The 20,550-nt window shown below is 44.3% G+C and overlaps 1 protein-coding gene across 20 annotated transcripts in view; it reads right to left on the reverse strand.

The window, feature by feature from the left end:
- The window catches only part of pleca (plectin a), a gene marked incomplete at its 5' end in the record, with an annotated part of 119,775 nt that overhangs the window by 46,989 nt on the left and 52,236 nt on the right, over nt 1–20,550 (reverse strand). For 3 of the 20 annotated variants that reach the window (XM_083925423.1, XM_083925417.1, XM_083925414.1), the window contains one exon: nt 2,745–2,872. The exons of 13 other annotated variants lie outside the window; for them this stretch is intronic. In XM_083925423.1, coding sequence (XP_083781549.1) covers nt 2,745–2,829 — 85 coding nt within the window. Of the gene's footprint in view, nt 1–2,744; nt 2,873–7,166; nt 7,384–9,665; nt 9,736–20,550 lie in introns of those variants that run through there. 4 more of the 20 variants (XM_083925413.1, XM_083925433.1, XM_083925425.1 and 1 more) reach the window with 3 other exon arrangements.

The raw sequence follows: 20,550 nt of genomic DNA on the forward strand, positions 1-20,550 counted from the left end.
AGCTTCAGTGCTAATCGACAGCAGATACTCGGATATTTGTTGTAATTTACGGCATTTCTGCAGCTCTCTGCTGTGCACCCAGCCCCAGCGTGAGAAAAACACGACCGAATTCTCTTATTCTACAGTTTTAAACATAAAAAAATGAATATCTGGATCCCAAATTTGAATACTGAATATCATGAATCACACGAATAGTTGAATATTCGGGTCCAGCTCTACTGGAAAGTGTGTGTGCATGACTGGTAAAATAAAATTAGAACTGTTACATCTGCATATTTTTCATGCAATAAAACATCAGTTCATCTGTTCAACTGCAGCACAAACCATCTCTCTAAACTCGCACCTCCACACTATCACATTCATCTGCCGTAGCACCTTTATACCTGAAACCCCTTTCACTTTTAGCAGCACCACTTTTTCCATACAGATACTGACATACAGTAAAACTGTAGAGATTTTTTGGATGCCTTCCCCGGGGAGGTGGCTTGTCAGGACTTGAGAAGTGGAAGCTGCAGACCTCCGCTCAGCACTATAGGCTGCGTATGTGCTGAAAAGTAAATCCTAGGATCTACAGTTTGACTTGCAGGGAACAAGGAGAGAGATCAGAAGGTGTAGCAAAGAGAGTCTGCGTGTGTGTGTTTATATATAACTGTCCTGAAGAAGCGCTCAGCCAGTCGGCTTCACACTTGGCAGGTGTATTGCTGTGGAAACGAGGGATTGTCAAGCGTGAGGTCGACTGGATGAGCAGTTCTCTAGACTGCTGCAAAACGGCCGTTCTGCAGTTCTTGAAAACACTGAGAGCAGCATTACCTGGAGCCAAGCAATCAACCTACTCTGTATAATGATCACAAATGAACAAAGAGGGACAAGTTCCTTTTGTGATGCAATTATGTTGAGTGACCCTATCAACCACTATCAACAACATGCTAGGAGGTGCACACAATGCTGAACTGTGTTGATAGTTCTCCTTTCCCTGTATCTGATAACATGCGGTGATGATAAGATTTTTACGATGACAGAGGCGTGCAAGTCTATGCATTCCTGAGGGCACGCCCACCCTCCTCACAGACAGGGGGGTAGATGCCTCTCTGCGATAACACCACCCCGGACCCAAAACTCTGTCTGCCGGTTCATCGGTGCAAGTGACAACATGCGATCAGTCCCACCGAGGACAGGAATGCTAACTCACACTGCGTGTCATCTGGATAGCAGTCCTGTTGGAGGAATGATGGTATGTAAGTTGGACGGTTGAGGGAGGGACTTTGCCCAGGTGGGGAATGAAAGCCCCAGGGCATTATGGGGCAGATCCAACTTTGAGCTGGGAATGAGGAGGGCATTAAAGCATGCACTACCACAGAATAAGACAGCGCTCTGTCTGTTATTATAACTGTGAGGAATTCCTTTTCAAAACAAACTCAGGTGCTGAAAAAAAGCTTTGTGAAATGGGCTCTGAACTCAATGAACCTGAAAAGCAACAACACTGAGGACTCTAGTTGGACTTTAAGGTGCCCACATTGTTTTTTCTCTATATATTTAAAGGGCTGATGACTCCGACTCATTTTTGCAAAAGGAGCAACACATTTAGGGAGTGTGCATTCAAAGACACATGTAATTAGCCACACATGTTTACAATCTGGCAATTGATGACAAGGTAATTGCTGGATTTATGATTTTCAGATGTGACAACCAAAGAGAAGATGAGGGTTTTTTCTTTCTCAACGCGGTTTGTCTCCCTCTTCTGTTGGAAAGGCGGCACAACAAAGTCTGAATAAATACTCTACTATAATTTCTAACTAGTAGCTGACAACCCTCTTTGATCTGAGTCCCTAATCAGAGTCCACTTTACTACTTCACTTCTGTAAAGAAAGTCCAGGGTCACTTGGGGCGCTGCAGTGCTGACCTATGCTCACGGACAGTCACTTTTCAGTGTGGAAAGAATGATTTGTGAGAACGATTGCCACGACAACAGCAAAAACACTGAGAGTCCATCGGCGTACTGTTTACAGAGGAGTGGTTTGGGCCCCAGGCCTCGGGGAAACTCTTGGTTTAGCATTTCTCAAAGTCAAAACAACACAGACATTCAGAAGATCTGATACATTCATCAGGCCGAGCCTCACGAGCACACAAACTGAGTGTTTACACAATAGTGACGGTTAGTGTATTCAAATGATCATCATCATCATCATCAAACGCCACCAGTTTCTATGCATGACTGATTAATCTAATGATTACTTTGTTGTTCAATAAACCAATCATTTGGCTCATTAAATGTCAGTTAAATGTCTGAAAATAGTGAAAACCCAGAGTTTCTGCTTGTTATCATTACCAGACACATTTGAAAAAGCTGTAACCAGAGAATGTTTGGTATTTTTGCTTAAGAAAATACTCAAACATGATTTAGATTAGATAGCAAATGTTGCCACATAGTAGTTTCAGCTCATTACAATAACCTGCTCTGTGGGAGGGGAGGTGACCTGGTAACAATAGTATCTATCTGTTAACTTCTTTAAAGTGTGCAATGAGAGTAAATACAACGACTGTACATAAGGAACAAAACAGAAAAGAACAACAAAAACAAATGCTTTGCCCAGAGACGCCCACTCTTATGACATGTTGCGTTGTGAGTGGAGGAATGGAAAAGGTTAACATCATCCCCATCAGCACCCCGGCGGCCCCTCCCAACCAGAGCCTCCTCCTCCTCCTGTTACACGCTGAGAGATGAGCAGCCGAGCGCTCGGACCTACCTGCGCAGCACATCCGGCTGTACAGATGGGACCCCACTTCTCCGCAGCTCATTTCATGGATGTAATTAGTCCGTCGGTATATCATTTCCCGCTCCAGCCCGCCGCACCAGGACGGCACAGCGGCGCGCATTGTGTCCTCCGCTCCGGCCATCCCGGTGTGTGTTTGTTTGTGCCGCGCGTAAACTCCACTTCTGTGAAAACGCCCCCTCACTCGCGTATTTCTCCTGAGTGGTACCAGCCCTCCAAACTTTCTCTTCCCCCTCTGAGCCACATGGAGGGGAAAACACAGTGTCGTGTCGGATTGCAGACACTGTCACAAGCCCGGCCCACTTTTGTTCTGGTTACTGAGACGAACTGGAGAGCTCTCCACTGTTGTCGCCTTCGTGCGTAACGCGTAAACTAATAACGATGTGTGCCATTGAAGCGCGCAAGGGAGGGACATCCTCGAAATAAACGGACCGGAGGGCTGTATACTTCTGAGAACTACCTCCTTATTTTAGCGTGTGGGGTGATGTCTGAGACTCTCCCCCCCCCCAGATTACATAACCCTCCAGACCCCAAATGTACAGCACCAACTACAATAACTTCTGGGAAGACACGTCTGACATGATTATTACAGCCAGCGAGAGACGCTCCTTCCTATTGTCTCAGCGTGGCTGTTCACAAAGGGCAGAGTGCAGGTTTAACCGCGTGCATGTGCAACGCTTGACAGGGGGTAATAAATTATCACCCCCCCCCCACACACACACACACACACACACACACACACACACACACACACACACACACACGTACAACAGCTGTGGGTCCTAAATAACTCCAACATAGGGGTCTTTTTTTCTCTTTCTTTGCATAACATTTAAAAAGACACCTTCACATGCTTATTAAATTGGCATGTTCGAGTTAAGGCAGCATTCAAAGCAGCAGTAAACATTTTATGACATGCTAAGCCCAACCTGGCTTTAGGACTGTAATTTAAACAACACAATAATAACCCCGGAGCTTTTTAAGCAACTGAACTTCACTCAGCTTTAAGGAACAGTCATCCGGTTCCAGTGAAAACAAGAAAAGTACATAAACGTACGTAAAATATTGCAAGTGTGTAATTATACAAAAGGACAGTTATTTAGCTTCTTTTTTGTTCATGTGCGTTTAACTTTTCGGCACAGAGTAGATCTTAAAAGTACATGATAACTCAAACGTATCTGCCTAATGCTCTGGATCACAACGGTGCCACTGAGCTGCTTCAAATGCTGCAGCAAACCACAGCCTGTGTTTAATCCTTTAAAGCAGAGTATTTCATAATCCTATTTTACACTTTCAACTAAATTCACACAATACTGTCTGGCTAGCCTGTTATTTTCTCTAATTGTCATACTAACAGGACAGTAGGACTCATTGACTATGTAAATGCAGACTTTTAAGTATTTTTTTTTTACACTTTTAGGCTATAAAGGGAAGTTTTTGCAACCGAGGGCTTTACAGCGTTTAGTGTCTCCAGAACCAGGACAAAAATAATTGAATTTAAGTGATCTCTGACCACATTAAATAATTAAAACTTAGTGGAGGCTGCATGTGTTCAGATGTTTGCAGTAGTTGTGGGGTTTTTTTTCTATTCATTTTACTAAAAGAGTGCTCCACACTTGATCACAAAGCATGTCGGAGGAGCCACGGTTGCCGGTCCTTCACCTCCTGAGACATAAACACGGATCGGAGCCGGGCTCTTGCCTCAACAAGGGCACACAGTGAGATCCGGTGACAAGCCTGACTTCTTAGGTTCACCACTCATGTGTTCTGTGTTAAACTGGTGATTGTGAGGGGCATGTAGGGACACGGTGGGCGTGCATTGTCCTCAACAATTGGCGTCCTTCATATAGCATGTTTTTTCACTTTTCAGTTGAAGCAGAGTGGGCCAACCTCCCTCCCCAAGTCTGTTATTAGCGCCACAGTAAAAGGAGACAGGGAAGTGAGTCACAGCTGCAAACCACCGGCCAAAAATCTAAACCCAATCCTCCGATGTTCTGCATGTGGCATGTGGTTAAGCAGACACAGCTATAGGTCCTCTATGAGCACTGGCGTGGATCTGGGTGTGGCTTCCTAAATGGATTAGACATATTCAGTGTTGTGAGGTGAATAAAGCTGTCTAATCTTTTTGAGAGTCTTTTGAGAGCCTCGTACAAAATGGTTAGTGGAAATCTCTAATCTTAAAAGAATAGCCAAACACAACAAGAGACGGCGTTACAGAGCGTTGAAGAAGACGTCAAAATCAACAGAAGCCTGTGGCAGAACTCATAACGGTTTATGATTTATAGAAACATATCACTTAGTGCAAATGACCCTCATTATCTACGCACCAACAGAGCACTCTGATTCTTTTAAAAGGTCCCAAGGATCAGTGTGAGGCCCCGTGAAGGAAAACCATAGACCTCCTCCTCCAGTTTGTTATGACTGTATCCAGGATACACAGTCCACCGTCCCCACTTTACTACCGTGCAGCCGCCATGTGGGGCACACTGTGAGCTATTTTAAACCCGGGTGAAATCCCTTTTACCTACTTTCACCTTCCCACTGTGTCAAAGGCACCTTGTCGCTCCTGCAACTTACACAAGTTGTGGCCTTACATCCAGCGCGTGGCACTGAAGACGTTTGGAAGCGTCGTCATTGTTTACATTAGAGGTCCAGTACAAATCACACTGCCAGCTATCGATCGTGAAACCTCGCTCCTCTGTTGAAAATACATCATTGTGGTACAGACAAGTGCTGGGAAGAGGGAATATGAGCGTCGCTGATGTACTGGGTGTACACTTATATTGTCTGCACTGCGGCAAACACACGGCTGAAAGCAGATCTCCTCAAATGCAAATCCACTGGATATTGACAGAAGGTAGAGATAACACACGGCCTTGTTTTGCAATGCAATGTTTGCTCACGATTTACCAGTCAAACTACTCTTCCAGGCGACCTTTATTTGATTAGTACTTGAGCTGTGCACACTTTACAGAATGCGTATACTCACACTGCACAGATGAGGACAGATGAGGGGGACACATCTGTCGTTCGGGCGTTTTCACTTTTACCTTTTGTTCCCTTGTTTGCATATTAAGCCTTTTCATGGGCCCAGTTTAGTTTTCTGGGAAAGTCTTTGGGTCTGCTTTCTTCTCTGAGGAGTTCTCACTGCATGAAAGTTACTCATCCTATCATAACAGACTCAGGCAAGTCACTGTTGTGAAAACTTTCTCTTATCTACTCGAGGTGTGTCCTCCTCGACTTCCTTTGAAGATGATTGTGCAGTATATTACCCGACCCAGACCACTGGGAGAGATAAGGGAAAAGTACAGAGCCTGGCTTCAGTTGAGCAAAACAACCAACCATTTCAGGATTGTGTGTGTCTTGTTACAAACCGTTTCCAGCTGGATTAATGTCAAGTGTGAGCCCCATGCAGGTAGAGGAGCTGAGTGACTTGCGGCTTCATTTTTCGCTTTAGTCTGCTTCATTGTCGAAAGTTAATTTGCTGAATTGTTTCTGGGTTTGTCGGCCAAACTGGTTCCTCATAATACTTTGGTGGTAAAAAAACAATAGTCTGTTATCATCACCTGCAGCCTGTCAGTCAGGCATCCTTTAATTTGCCTGAGGGTGTGTCGCCTGCAGAGGTGTGTTTGATAGCCGCCATTGTGCCAAGCTGTGTCAACACTGAAACAGGCTGCGTGAGTTGTGTCTGGTGACATTAAAGGCCGCAGGTGCCTGCAGGTAACCTTCAGGCGATTCAGTGGGTGGAAAAAAGCGAGTAATTCATGTAACATGACTAACATGTTTGGGACAGTAAGTGTTAATGCCATACTATTAACAATGAAAGCATTCCAAGAAGAAACCAGCTGAACAAGTCTGTTCACAATACAGGAGTAACCACAGATGAAGATAGCTTACTCTGACTAGTCAAGGGTTTAAACTCACATCAAGTCACCTTGAGTGGGCAAGAAGCCACGTCTCTAAAAGGACAGACCTTGGAAGAGATGATGGAGCATTAAAAAAAGCCACTATTTAAGGGAAAAAACCCCATTCGAGGAGCAAAGCCGATGCTGAGGTGTGCACATCAGAGCTCTGACGAAGGAAAAACCCCCAGACCAACCAGATTCCTCCAGCTCCAACGTCATCACATTACAGCCAGCATTTACAGGGTTAACTGCAACATCCAAACTACAGGAAACTGAGACGTGTGAGGGGAAAAAAAGGGGGGGAGTGAGGAAGAGATAGGAGTGTGTGCCACAAAAACACACAGGACGGGAGAGAGCAGAGACGACGGACGAGAACAGCCGGCGAGAAACTATTTGCACAGAAAAACCTTTGATCTACCTCCCTCTTAAGTCACCGTCATCTCTCCCGTCAAGTAAGCCTCGTAGCAATGAGATATCCAGCTTCACTTACCTTGTTTCTTCCGTATTCTCCACTGCCAGGCTAAGATTAAGGTTACAATATGACCCGCAACCACCAGGGCTGGGAACACATTTCCAGGGGGGCTTGCCGGCATCGGGCCTGATACAAAGTGTAGTCCCAGGCTCTGAAGACAGACGGGAGGGCTGGGGAGGTGGAGGGGGTGGGGGGGTGAAAGGTGAGGGGGAGTGGAGGGGGGTGTGCGCCTAGGGGTGTGGTACCATCCCGGACTTTAAAACGAGCGCTGCAGCCAAGTTGTCCGTGACTTTTACGAGAGAGAGACGAACGAAAGAGCACCCCTCCCTCGCCTCTTCCCTGTGACTCAGTCCTCTGGCAGAAGTGGCTGCTCCCCCTCCCTCCCTCCCTCCCTGCCCCTTTTCCTCTGTACTTTACTCTAACAATTACTCTCTTTTGCTTCCACAGACTCTTGGTATTTTAAGGTCTACTTATTTCAAAATTAGCCGTAATTCTCTCTCATCTACTCTCGAGTAACTTTGCAGCTCTAAAGAAGTTAAGAAGAAGTTTTGTCGTCCTCCAGGGCTCAAGTGACTGCACTGCTTTTACCCTACAGGCTCTGGCTCACTGCAGCCTGCAGGAGTTAATAATATATGAGGCTGTTTTGTGACACACACACACGCACACACACACACACACACACACACACACACACACACACACACACACACACACACACACACACACACACACACACACACACACACACACACACACACACACACACACACACACACACACACACACACACACACACACACACACACACACACACACACACACACACACACACACACACACACACACACACACACACACACACACACGTCAGCCTTGATAAGAAACAAAACTAAGCACGAGTGAGATCCACCTTGAGCCAGAGTCAAAGTTTCCTGCTCATTCATTCCATAGGATTTTTATTTTTTACCCACTGAAGCCCCTTGAGTTATTTTCCACCATGGTTTACGAGTCACAGACGATCCAAAGCCAACTCCTTCCTCCTTTTTCTCAAATGTTTATACTGAAGCCGTGCCTCCCCGGTTCATTTTTCCTTTTCACAGAATAACCCACACGCGATTAATTCATTCTCATTATGCAACTTCACTATGTTTCCCTACAGTCGGAGTTAATTGCTTCCTTATGCTTGGACAGCACAACCAGTGCTTATGCGCTCCCCTGGAACCTATTTCACTGAAAACTGTTTTACCACCAACCGTTTCAAAATCTTCCCCAAATTTAACCCTTAATTCAGTGCTTTTTTCATTTTTCAAGTCCTCTCTGTCTCTATAAACTCAGATTAGGACATTATCAAACCTGTTAATCAGCTGTAAAAATAACCTCTCATTGTTACTGTGCGATCACCGGAGCATTTAAACCTGGTTCTCAGCAACACACCTTTTGTGGTCAGTGTTACCTCAGTGCATGTAAGGACTGTCAAACCTTCACACTCCTCTTCTCTAACCATTACAGCAGAAATAAACACACCAAACACCTGCTTGCATCACTGTCGAGGCATCAAAGCCACCTTGCTCCGAGCAAAACGGCATCTCTGCCAGAGTTTCTGTTGCCACAATATCACGCAGGCAACGTTAGTTTGGTGTGCACTAGAAACAGTGTCACCCAACACCAAGAGCGGTGTCGTGATCACACACTGACGGAGATGCAATGTCACACGCTAACCGTGCTCCGCAAGACAAACAGAAATAGACGCCTTTGGCATGAGCACAGTTTATGAACGGAGGAGAATTCAGAATAGTCTTCTGATGTACAGGCTTTTGACAGACTGAAAAAAAACGAGTGTGCGATGACAGAGTTAAGCGAATACATTTAAAGTTCCCTCAAAAGTAGAGCAGTTGGGAACAGAGGCCAGAGGACACACAATAAAGAAGAGAGGGGGGGGGGGGGTTTAGTGTTGGCAGATTATTCTGGGTAAGACCTTATATGATCCCAGTTGCAAAATGTCAACCAAAATCCCCAAAGCCTTTGAAAGTGGCAGCTGAAATTGGCAATTAGTTGCAGTGAAAATGGAGCAAAGGCAGTAAAAACAAGGGAGCAGTACGGATGTCTGGAATAAATTCATTCCACCACTCCTTCATGGGAGGAGGGGAGGAGTCTGCCCCCTCCCACTCTCTTCACATGGTATGTTTGCTCAATCATTCCCATATTGTGATACTGCACATGCTCGGCATACCCAAATGAAGGCAATAAAGCCAAACTTCACACCAACATACTGTCTGTTAAGTCAAAAGTTATTTTGATTTCAATCACCGATGACATATTTCTCCAAGGCCACAGGTAAGTGAGCAATGAGAGGAATGTCAGAGATGGTTTTAGTCTGCAATCCTTTAAAAAGACACTGTTGCTGGGAGTGGCAGTGTCCTCAGATGACATGCATCCAGCTCAAAATTCACTTAGCTTGGTCCTGATTTAGCATCCAAGATGTAGATACAGATGTTTAAAATGAAAAGTTAAACCTACCGTCTAGTGGACCTGGACAGAAGCAGCAGCATAAGTCCATCTTTGCTCAGCGTCTTCACAACTTTTAGAGAAAAAGCTGAACTGCCAAGGAGTCAAATCTGACCTCACGACATTGTGTTCTGGTGAAAACCGAGGGGGGCGTGTTAAAAAAGCCCAGAAAAAAAAAAAGAGAACTGGAGGCACGGCTGGGAAGTGAAAACTAGACAGCGTTGCGAGGTTTGACTTAATTTGTGAGGCTTTCCTCAGTGGAAACAGCATCTCATGCGTGCTGGTTTCTGACGAGCGCCACTGGATGGAATCCATGTGTACGGCTGCAGAAACTCCCAGGGACACATCCACATCTTCTAACGGGATTTAGACAAAGAGCGGAAAACAGGATTTAATGCCAGCGAGCTACCATAACAAAGGCTTCTCTGTGGAAGCCGTAAAAAAGTCAGAGAGAAAATATATCAAAATATGTGCCCACGTCCTCAGGATGAGGATCACACTGTCGGACTACCACAGCACTGGATTTGAAGCTAAAACAGTAGAAGCTGAGACATTTTACTGATATTAGAGGATTAAAAAGAGGAAATAATAAAGGATATTTTTATCCCACATATTGGATATATTAGCACACATATAGAGGAAGTGTCTTTGTATAAAAATATTGCTTTATTTTGGCCATAACTGTTTTAGTGGTTTAGTTGTGTCGAACTGTGATTTAAGAACATTAACTGAGTTTTATTCTTCGTACGACGCAGTTGCAGTGACTTTTATGATTTATCAGAAAGACACAGTGCTGAAAAAGTCATTTCATGTGACACATACAATCTGACTTATTACAGTTATTCAGCAAAATGCAAAAGCATTCCCTGGTTTTAGACGTTTTCTCAAATAACAAAATAACTCATTTGATCATATTTGATAAATTTGGGTTCTTTTTTTTGGACCGTTAGTTTGACACAACTCAAATCTCAAACACCTTCAATATCCTCTTCATTTTATCATCTAACCATTGTATGAACTAAATAATCAGTAAAAATAAAACATATATATGCAGTCCTACAGATAAACGACAATACAAAGCAACACTAAAATCCTGCGTCTATTCAAGGCAACATATGGTCTGTGTATCTCAAAGGCATGTTGTTTATACAGCTATAGATTATTTCTGGGCCCACCCAGGCCTGGTGCTTCACTGTGCTGCCTCGTATTCACCCGTAACAACCTTCTGCAGGGGAGAGACGTGGAGCAGCCAGTCAGGAACCCTCCTGCCGCCCACACCCCCCCTGGTTTAACACCAGGGAACATGATCCCAGACACTGCCAAGCCGCGTGGGTGGTGTCTTAACTCAAGGTCTTAAGTGTAAATTCATGGACTACAATCTGCTTCACCCTTATTCTCTAAATAAACACTTGTACATCTGGTGGTCAGGATAACCCAGGCAGACACAGTGTGCACTTCATGTAAAAACGATCTAAGGAATATTTAAAACAATGTGTTGCCACTTAATAACAGACACAAAGCTCTGTCCTGGACTGTTATCTGATACACTGGCAATGAGAGACACACCCAAACCTGCTTCATCCTCTCCGGTCCTCTACATACATCGAGACTCACGATAAAGTATTTCTGTGCTGACACCTTTTGGTAAGAAGACAGAACTGTTCCAACAACGAAGACTCCCTACCTTGGCCGTGTTGAATCAAAGCCTCCATGAAGTCTCTAGTGTAATTCATTTCCATCGTAGCTCAAGTGGTTTCTTGTTGATTTCTCTTTGTCACTATATCGTGTAATAAATGCAACACATGCTGTTCTATGAGACAGCAGGTTGGTGACTGTGTGTGCTGCTGTGGCTAGTCCATTCAAGTACAGTATGGGCTTTTTAAATGATGGAGTTTACGTTCATTGCAGGCTGGGCTAAAACACTGCAAGGCAGATGAAAGGTGGCACTGCCACATGTTGGACTGCTTGTGTTGCTTCGCCCTTCTTGCGGAGGCACAGGCAGGAAAAGCTGAGTGTGGCTTAATTGGACTCACATTTCCCTGTCTCTCTGCTTAGTCATGTAGCTGCTCTGACAATGGAAAGTTCTGAGGCAGACCGCATGTCAAGGTGAACTTTCGTACGTGTCTTATACAAAAAGCACTGATCATCATCAAGCTGTTTGAGTCTTCATGGATATTTAAAAGGAACTCTGTAAAATGCTGCATGTTGTGTAAGATAAAGAGCAAATGGCTGGATGGTCTGCACATGTAAAATATGTGAAGTACAGCAGCAGGACAGTATTTAAAGCAGATCACTTTTTCCCCAGCAGATGGCAGAATTAACTCCATCAGTCACTTGTGTGCAAACTTAATATCAGCAACATGTACGTGCATGTACACTATTACATAGATACATTATATTATAACAGATTTATTTAAGTACAAGCCACAAAATCTCCTTTTAATTAAACACACCCTGGATTTAAATTTCTCTTTTAGTAAAAAGAAAAAACTCTGACCAACTAGAGTCCTTTACGTTGCTCTATAGGCCCCAGTTTCCTTGAACTAAGCTGTATGTTTATATGTATGTATATCTATTAAAATGCCTGTAGCGATATAAATTAAACTGGTCTAAATCAAGACAAGTTCCCCATGGGGATGCTGGAAACACATGATGTGTGCTCATGTGTCAGAATAGACTATAAATAAATACTTTAGGGGGGCTGCCTATGTCTGTACTTGTATGGAACGAGCATTTCTCAGTGTGGTTAAACTGATGATCTGCTGCCTCTGCCCAACATTCAATTAACTTCCTGTTTGATTTTGCCCCTCAACATCTCACAGCAAGCATTTAAAGATATCTGCAGTGTAGATCAAACATAAAGCATCACAGGCCACCATTACTACATTACATCTATATTAAAAACAATTGTGGGATTCAAATTTAGATATATTACTTAGACTTAATAACTGGTCATGCAACCAAGCCTGGCCCAAGTCTTTATGCATCCAGTTAAATGACACCTAATTTGTAGTCTGGTTGTTATTTAGATGTATGGAAAATGACAAGACCATCACTTGTAGTCAAATTATCCCTCGCTCAACCTCACAAACACAAGCAGCAGCCATAGCTACGCCCAGACAGCCACTACTTTAGACGAGAGGAAAGAGGAGGAAACAGATGAAGAAGAGGAGGAACTAAGACAAGCTCAAACCTTCCAGGAAGTCAGGCGAGTCCCTCTGTACATCCTGTTCCTTCTTGGGGTCCTCTGTGAGGCAGCCTTGGTCTCCCTGAAGCAGAGTGGTCTTCGGGGCAACAACTGGACACTCTGAAGGCATTACAGGACCAGGACAGTCTGCCTCAAAAACGGCCATGTTGGAGGCGACATGAAACTCAGAGATGGCTTTTAAAGGAACGGCCTTCCCCATGACTTTCTGGGTGTGCTCTTTAACATCAATGCCATAATACCGGTACAACACTTTCTCTGAGGCTGTTAACGGAGGAGTTGCTGAGTCGTGGTCAGGATCTTTGTCAGGGGTCCCGTCTTTGGTCGCAGGGCCGAAGACCTCAACATTCAGCCGTTTTGTCATCTTAACATCATATGACAACTTCCAAACAGATTCTTCAGTCACTATACGAGCTTCTTTAAGAACACCTTCATCTTTAACATCTTCTTGTTCCTTTTCAGTAAGCTCTGCCAACAAAGAGATCGTCAGCCTGTCCACAACTGCATGTTCACCAGATTCAACCTCAGGTACGACCTCTCCGGGTACATCCAAGGCTAGGTTGAAGGTTTCTCCTCTCGTCATACCTTGGATCAATTCTTCAGTTGGCTCCTTGATCGTAGCCCCCCACGTCTTCACACAATCAGACTCTTCACAAGCTGCAGGTGGGTGAATAGGAGTAGACTTAAAATGCTTCTGCAGGACCTCATCCTTCACTGGGAGACTAGTAGCCGTGTGAACAGTTTGCATCTCTTTGGAGAACTTTGGTATGATTGAAGAACTTTTCCTGTTGGTCTCCTTGGCCCAACGTTCTTCTCCTCCGCTGAAATCCTTTTCTCTCTTAAAGAAGGTCTGCGTCCGAACACCAGGGTGGCCAACTGATGCAACACATTGGTAGGAGCCTCTGAAGTTTATTGGAGGCCTCACAGACGGTGCTCCATCTTCTCCAACTCTCTTGTGGCGATAAATGTGCCTGTCCATCACAGTGACTTGGATTTCTCTTCCAGGCTTGGGTTTTGGTATACAAGATGTGGGGCCTTCCACTGTCTGGACTCGAGCTGAGGATGCAGGACGATGAACGCGTTGAAGGGGTTCAGGCACGATCTCTGGAGGCAGGTGCAGGTAATCTCGCAGGTATGCAATTCCTTTGTTGGTAAGATAGTAATAGGCATGTTTCCAAGCAAAAGTCTCCCTGACACAGCCCTTAGATTTGAGAGAGCCCATGGCACGGTTCACCTTTAGGTTGGTAACCCCTGTGACGTCAGGGTGCAAGGACTGTGGACGCTTGTCCTTCTTGGCCACAATGACACCATCACGAAAAAGAAGCTCATAGATCGCCTTCAGGTCGGCTAAGGGCATTACCATTCCAGCCACCATTACGACTTCTACTTTTCTTTTAGCTTTGAGGAATTTCTTTTTAAAACATTAAATATTTCTGGCTACTTCAACATACAGTGTTTGCATGTAGCAACATCATGCAAACAAAGACCAGAATAATTCCCTCTGCATCAGTTTGGCTTCTCGGCTATAAAGGATCCATCTACCAAAATGCCACCATGAGTCAGCACGTACAAAAAGCGATGCTCACAACCCCTCCTACCTTTCTCAGTCCCCAGTTGAAAGAGAAACTGTGTGGATGTACGAGAGGCAAGCAAGAAGAAAGGAGGGGAAGTGGGTGTGTGCGCACAGGATGAAAACAGAAACCAAAATGACCGGAGGGAGCTGAGCAGAGAAGGTCTGTACCCTAATGGGCATTACTGCACCATTGTTTCATCAGCCAGTTTCAACCTGATACGCAACAATCCAACATATGAACAAGCCAAACAAATGGTCAGCTAAGATTGTCTCACACTTACTCACACATAAAGACTAGATTGCTTTTTCATAAATATACATTCCCTATATGGAACAGATAAGGATCAGGGAACAAAATAATGTAGTTTTAGTTATCGTACTTTAATATTCCCAGAAAGACAAATTGTAAATTAGTAGACAACTTTGTAAACATTGTAAACATGTAGAATTATCTCTCTCCAATGGCAGAGTTGTGTCTGTATTGTTGGTGGGATGGATACTTTCTGCAGACTGAACATTATGTCAATTCCTAATACAGTATACAGATCTCACAAACATACTTTTTCAAATTAGTGATTTGAATAAACCACACCTAAAAAGCATGCTATTATACAAATATGAATAGAAAGCTTTGCTCCTCTCTTGATTGCTGTATTTTCATTAAGTCATGTTGAAGAGCACTGCACACACATTTGTCTGGTGTAAAGATTTATAATAAGATAACTTTGAATCACAGTGAACAAGCGCTTCTCTGTTTGTAAAAAGCAGGCCGAGCGTATCCAGAGGAGGAAGGGACTGGCAGATAAAAAGGTCCATCTGATAAGCAACAGAGATGACACACAGCGAGCGGCGATCAGCAGGGTTGAGGGGAAAAACCACCATTGACACCAGACACAAGACACAAGACACAGCTGTAGGTGAGAAGTCGACCACTTTTAAAAGAGATTAATGGTACTGAACATGTCACTTAACCGAATGAACAGCACTCTTTGTATGTTAAACTGCTGAAGGTGCCCAATATAGTATACTGTCAAAGCTACCATTGGTTCTTAAAGGTTATGAGTTGTGTCAGAGTTCTTGTATTTCTTTTGGAAAGAGGAGCGAGTACTGAGTGCATGATCTTTGGTCTCCTTACGTTTCCCTCAGCAGCTGTAGCCCAAATCCCCCACCCGCCAGTTCTGCAAACCTAAATGGAAAAGCCATCAAGTCATTCCTTTCCCTCCAGAGAAGACAATTGTGCCTGTGTTTGATTCTGTTACTCAGCCTCCTGTGAGACTGATCGACACTGGAAAGCAATATGGAGTCCAGGAGTTGCCAGTGGGGCTAAAATTACGAGGAGGAGGTCTGGAAAATGTTTGCAGGGGATGATTATTTTTCCCATTTGCCTTTATATAACGTGGAAGGATTGTGCCCTCTCTGACAGCTGCACTCCTTCAATGTGATCCTGTAATACATATCAGATTAAAGCACATGCTACAGTGCCCTCTGCGGATCACGCAAGTTCCAGAGTGAGCGTAGCACCTAGTACAAGGAAAGGTAATGAGCTAACTGAGAAGCTTCACGTCCTGCAAGATACAGGAGAGCATCTGTTAGCATTGTTTAGTCTCAAGTTGTTGCCATTTTACTTATTTATCACTTTTATAATCCCCTTAATGAAAATCACATTTGGTCTGTTTGTTTTTCACTCTGTTTGTCAAGAAAATGAATGTGAAACAGATTCCAACTCTACTGGGAGCAATGTTTCATAACACAACGCTGGGAAAAGCAGCGCGCAGAAGAGGCAGAAAGCAGGTCTGGGGTAAACAATATTATCTAACGATTCTTACAGTTTATTCGTTTTTTTTTTACTACACAAAGGCCGCATAAAACCTTGCACAAATACAACAGAATAAACAGTATATGAAAGTAATTTTAGGGCGCACGCACACTGTCCATCCGTACCGTGCCCAAGCACGTTTCACGGCTAAAGTCTAGTTCGTTTGACCAGTGTGAGTGCAACTGTACCGCGCCTAGCTGCGGTACAGTTGCCGGCCACGGGCCGTTTGGGAGAGGTGGGCTTTTGTAGAGCACGAGTATAAGCACGAGGCCTACGGTGGTTCTGACGGACATAGAAAAAAAGAAGGATGGACCATGCGCGGACGTTCAAAACAATGGCGGCGAAAGGTTCATGTTGGTGTGATGTGGAGGTGGAGTGTTTACTGCAGATTTGGTCGATGAAAAGATTCAAAAACAGTCGACAAGACGCACAAAAACTCTGAGGTCTATGGAAAGATTTGTAAACAAAGCGACGCATCGCGATGACATCAATCAATGCGTGTGACGTGTTACGGCGTGATGACGTATAGGCAGCAAGAAGCATTTGCCGAGGCCCAGGTAGTGTGAGTGCAAACGGGCCTGGCCCGTGGGGGGAGAGGGAGGGGGGGGGCAAGTACCCTAAAGCACGGGGCACGGTACGGACCGACAGTGTGAGCGCACCCTTAGTCTCACAGTGAACAATGTTTGTGCCAGACAAGGCTCCACTGCAGATCATACCAGGTAATGGCGTGCTGCCAGTTCCCTGGTATTTTGATAGTAAGGAATGATAAACTGAAGCAGTAAGTGAAGATATCTGGAAGTATTAATCACAAATGACAAACATGGCTGAACTGCTGCTTGGGTAGCGTGGGTAAAGTCTTGATATATGGCACAACAGATAAAATCACTTACTCGAGAAGAAAACAGATCGTTCACAGAGCAAGAATTCACTGGTATTTTGACTCATCTAAAACCTTGAGGCCTGCTCTGTGTTGGTTTATTGGATGCAGAGACTCCATGTGCTCCTTATTACCTGTCCTTTGGCTCTAACTCAAACAGAACTGCGGTAAGAAAGGATTTTAAGTTTGGCTACCACCAAAGGAGAGAAATGAAACCGTGTGTACCTGTGTCAAACCTCTTCTAGCTTCAGCTCGCAACTAAAGCCTCTCTATAACACACAGTACACCGAGTATGACTGTAACACATTAACCAATTTAAAAACAAACACTACCACGTCAAAAACGAGGTATCGACCGAATGGGAATTGATATACAATGTGGAACTATCATGCGGATACGTGTAACTAACTGTGAAGCAAACTCAGCACGCTCAACCTTCTCCTGGATATAAATAAAGAAGTCAGTTTATCGTGTTCCTCTTTAAGCTGCGATGAAAGCTCATTGCCATGGCGGAAGTGACAGACGACGAGAGAATGGAGACAACTCAAGGTGACAGTAGCCGCTTTAAACACAAACCTATTCGACTTTTCTGGCAGATGAAGTGTTCTCCGCATTCCAGTACAGACTTTATAGCGAGTCGTTTAAGCTATACGGTTGTCTTCCAAGTCGTTAAACGCAACGCTGCATTTTGGAAACAGAGAGTGGGAGAAATGCTGGGTGGAGCATTGTTCAAACAACACACACACACACACACATCTGGTGATAAACTCTCACTATTTTGCAATGATCACGATCCAGCATGCACCCAATATGCTGATCCATAAACACCTACAGTCACTCTACTTGGTAAACCATCTGCAGTGAAATAAAAGCAAATACCCTCCATGTCTAAGTCTTAAAGGGTAGAGCTTCATCTGTCTTCTTCTATGTTCCATCTGTTCTCTCTGTTCTGGAGTCAGATCTGTCATCTGTCCGCCTCGTGTTCAAGGATTTTGAAAATATTTCACAGATTTGAAGAACATATTTTTCCTAAGGCAGAAAGATCATCTGCTGATGTTTCTCCTGAGGTTTTTAAGAACTCGAAACACAACGTATTAAATGATGATCTGTTGGAAACCATTACTCAGGCCTATGTTCAGGCATTCAGGTTCTCACTCTCTGCATTCATCTTCCCAACACATTAATAAGATGTGTAGATTAAAAATGAGCAAGAGAGGAAGTAAAAAAGAGAGAATAAAAGAGAGAATAGGTGAATCTTCACATTATTCGGCTCATACTTCATTTACTTACTAGAAAAAAAATAGACATTTCATGAATGACTGCCTGAAACATATTCTCATCAACAGGTTTGTATGATATCTGAAAAATAAAGCACAAAAATGAGTATAATATCTTAAGAAATGAGGCATTATATCTAACACGTGAAACGAAACCCGAAGTGGCCACAACATTTTGTCAGGGAACGAAAGGTGACGGTTGGATGGGATGAGGCACCAACATGGAAATAATAAATACATGGAATACACATGAATTACAGTGCATTCATTTCCCTACGTATATAAACAGTGAGGGCTACACGGTGCTGTAGTGGTTAGCGTGGGTTTGCGTGGGTTTTCTCCGGGTTCTCCGGTTTCCTCCCACAGTCCAAAGACGTGCAGGTGTTCGGTTCATTGATGACTCTAAATCACCCGTAGGTGTGAATGGTTGTCTGTCTCTGTTCGTCTCTATGTGCCCTGTGATAGACTGGCGTCCTGTCCAGGGTGGACCCCGCCTCACGCCGATGTCAGCTGGGATCGGCTCTCCAGCAACCCCCCCCCCCCCCCCTCCCCGCGCGACCCCGACCCCGGGATAAGCGGTTGAAGATGAATGAATGAATGAATGAATATGAACAGTGAATTAGGACAGCCTGATGACTGAATGCTAAAATGACGCCTTGAGAGACGAGATATATCAAAAATATATTAATAAAAGCTATGAAATATCAATGTTCGATATGGACGTGAATCAATCCAGACACAGTTGTCCTCTTGAAAACAGCGGGACAGTGATTAGGTGTCAGATGTGTAGGATGGCGAGTAGAAGGGACAGTCTACTGTTTGTCGTGGTCATTTGACAAGTTCAAGAGGTGGGGCCGTAAAGTGCGTCACACTCACTAATCTGGGAACTCTGTCATTTAATGAATAGTTTGATGATGCATTCAGGGTACTGTTCTGTTGCTAACAAGTGGCGATTGACAAGAAAAATAGCCAAAACACTTTTTAGGAAATGTCAGACCTGCAACACGCCGTGACGAATCAGCACGACATCAATGAGACGTTTTTAAATTGGGTGTGAGGAAAGTACGTCATGGTCTCAATCTTCAGCCTAATGTGGACATGACAAAGCAAAGTAGAACATTTCAGCTGGTATTGCAAAAACCACTTAAGCTATAAATGGTGTTCGCTGTAAAAGCACTGGAATATGAGCTGTCTAGAGGGCAATTGAGGCAAAATGGCTGTCAGTGTGATCAGCTAATGGATGCTCAGAGCACTGTGCACCATGAGTTCAGCTGAACCCCTGAGACTTTACGGGAAAACCCCGTGGGGGCGTCTCGGGGAGGCTTGGAGCAGCTGCGGTGCTCACACAACGATGTGCAGCATTTAAAGTGGAAATGCTGCTCAGTGCAAAGGTGACGGGACTTAGATCGCAGAGCTAAAATGGCCGACTTGGAAGGCAGCTAATGGATGACTGTACTTTGTCAGTCTGAGTTTGTCAAATCAGATCATAAGCACATAGTGTGATTAAGAGGAACCACACCGTGGCAACAGAAGAGGAGGAAATATGAGAGTTTCCGTGTGTGTGTATGTGTGTGTGTGTGTGTGTGTGTGTGTGACTGGCCACTGCAGTGAGTCATCAAAAACCCATGGTAGGGTGTGGTTGGCCAGGAATGCCTGTAACCATAGAAACATGACGCACCACAGAAATATGAGTAAATACACGAGGCCAGATCCGTGGTCAGAGGAGATAGCATTGCTACTGGCAACACACAAAACAGACACACTCTTCCTGGAAGTGAGAGTCTCAGTGGTCACCACGCAACCCTAACTGACTGGGGTCTCTGTAAATTATAGAGCGTGGTCTAAACCTGCTCTATATGCAAAGTGTTTGGAGATAAATTCTCTTATGATTAGACGCTACATGAATACAAAATTGCCTTTACGGTCCAAAAGGCTCAGATGATAAAAACATCAAACGGCGGGTAAACTGGCAGCGTCGATGCAGGATCAAATGAGTGCAGACTGGTTTGACACTATTTTGGAGAGGCTGCTTTTTCACGTTGCCATGCTCACACACTTTCATCCCCCGTCCATAAAACCTAAACCCCAAATACAACCCTTACCACATGAACGAGAAGTAGAATTATTAAAACAATACTTTTATTATTAT

Source organism: Echiichthys vipera (assembly GCF_963691815.1).
Source record: "Echiichthys vipera genome assembly, chromosome: 13".
Lineage (NCBI taxonomy): Eukaryota > Metazoa > Chordata > Actinopteri > Perciformes > Trachinidae > Echiichthys > Echiichthys vipera.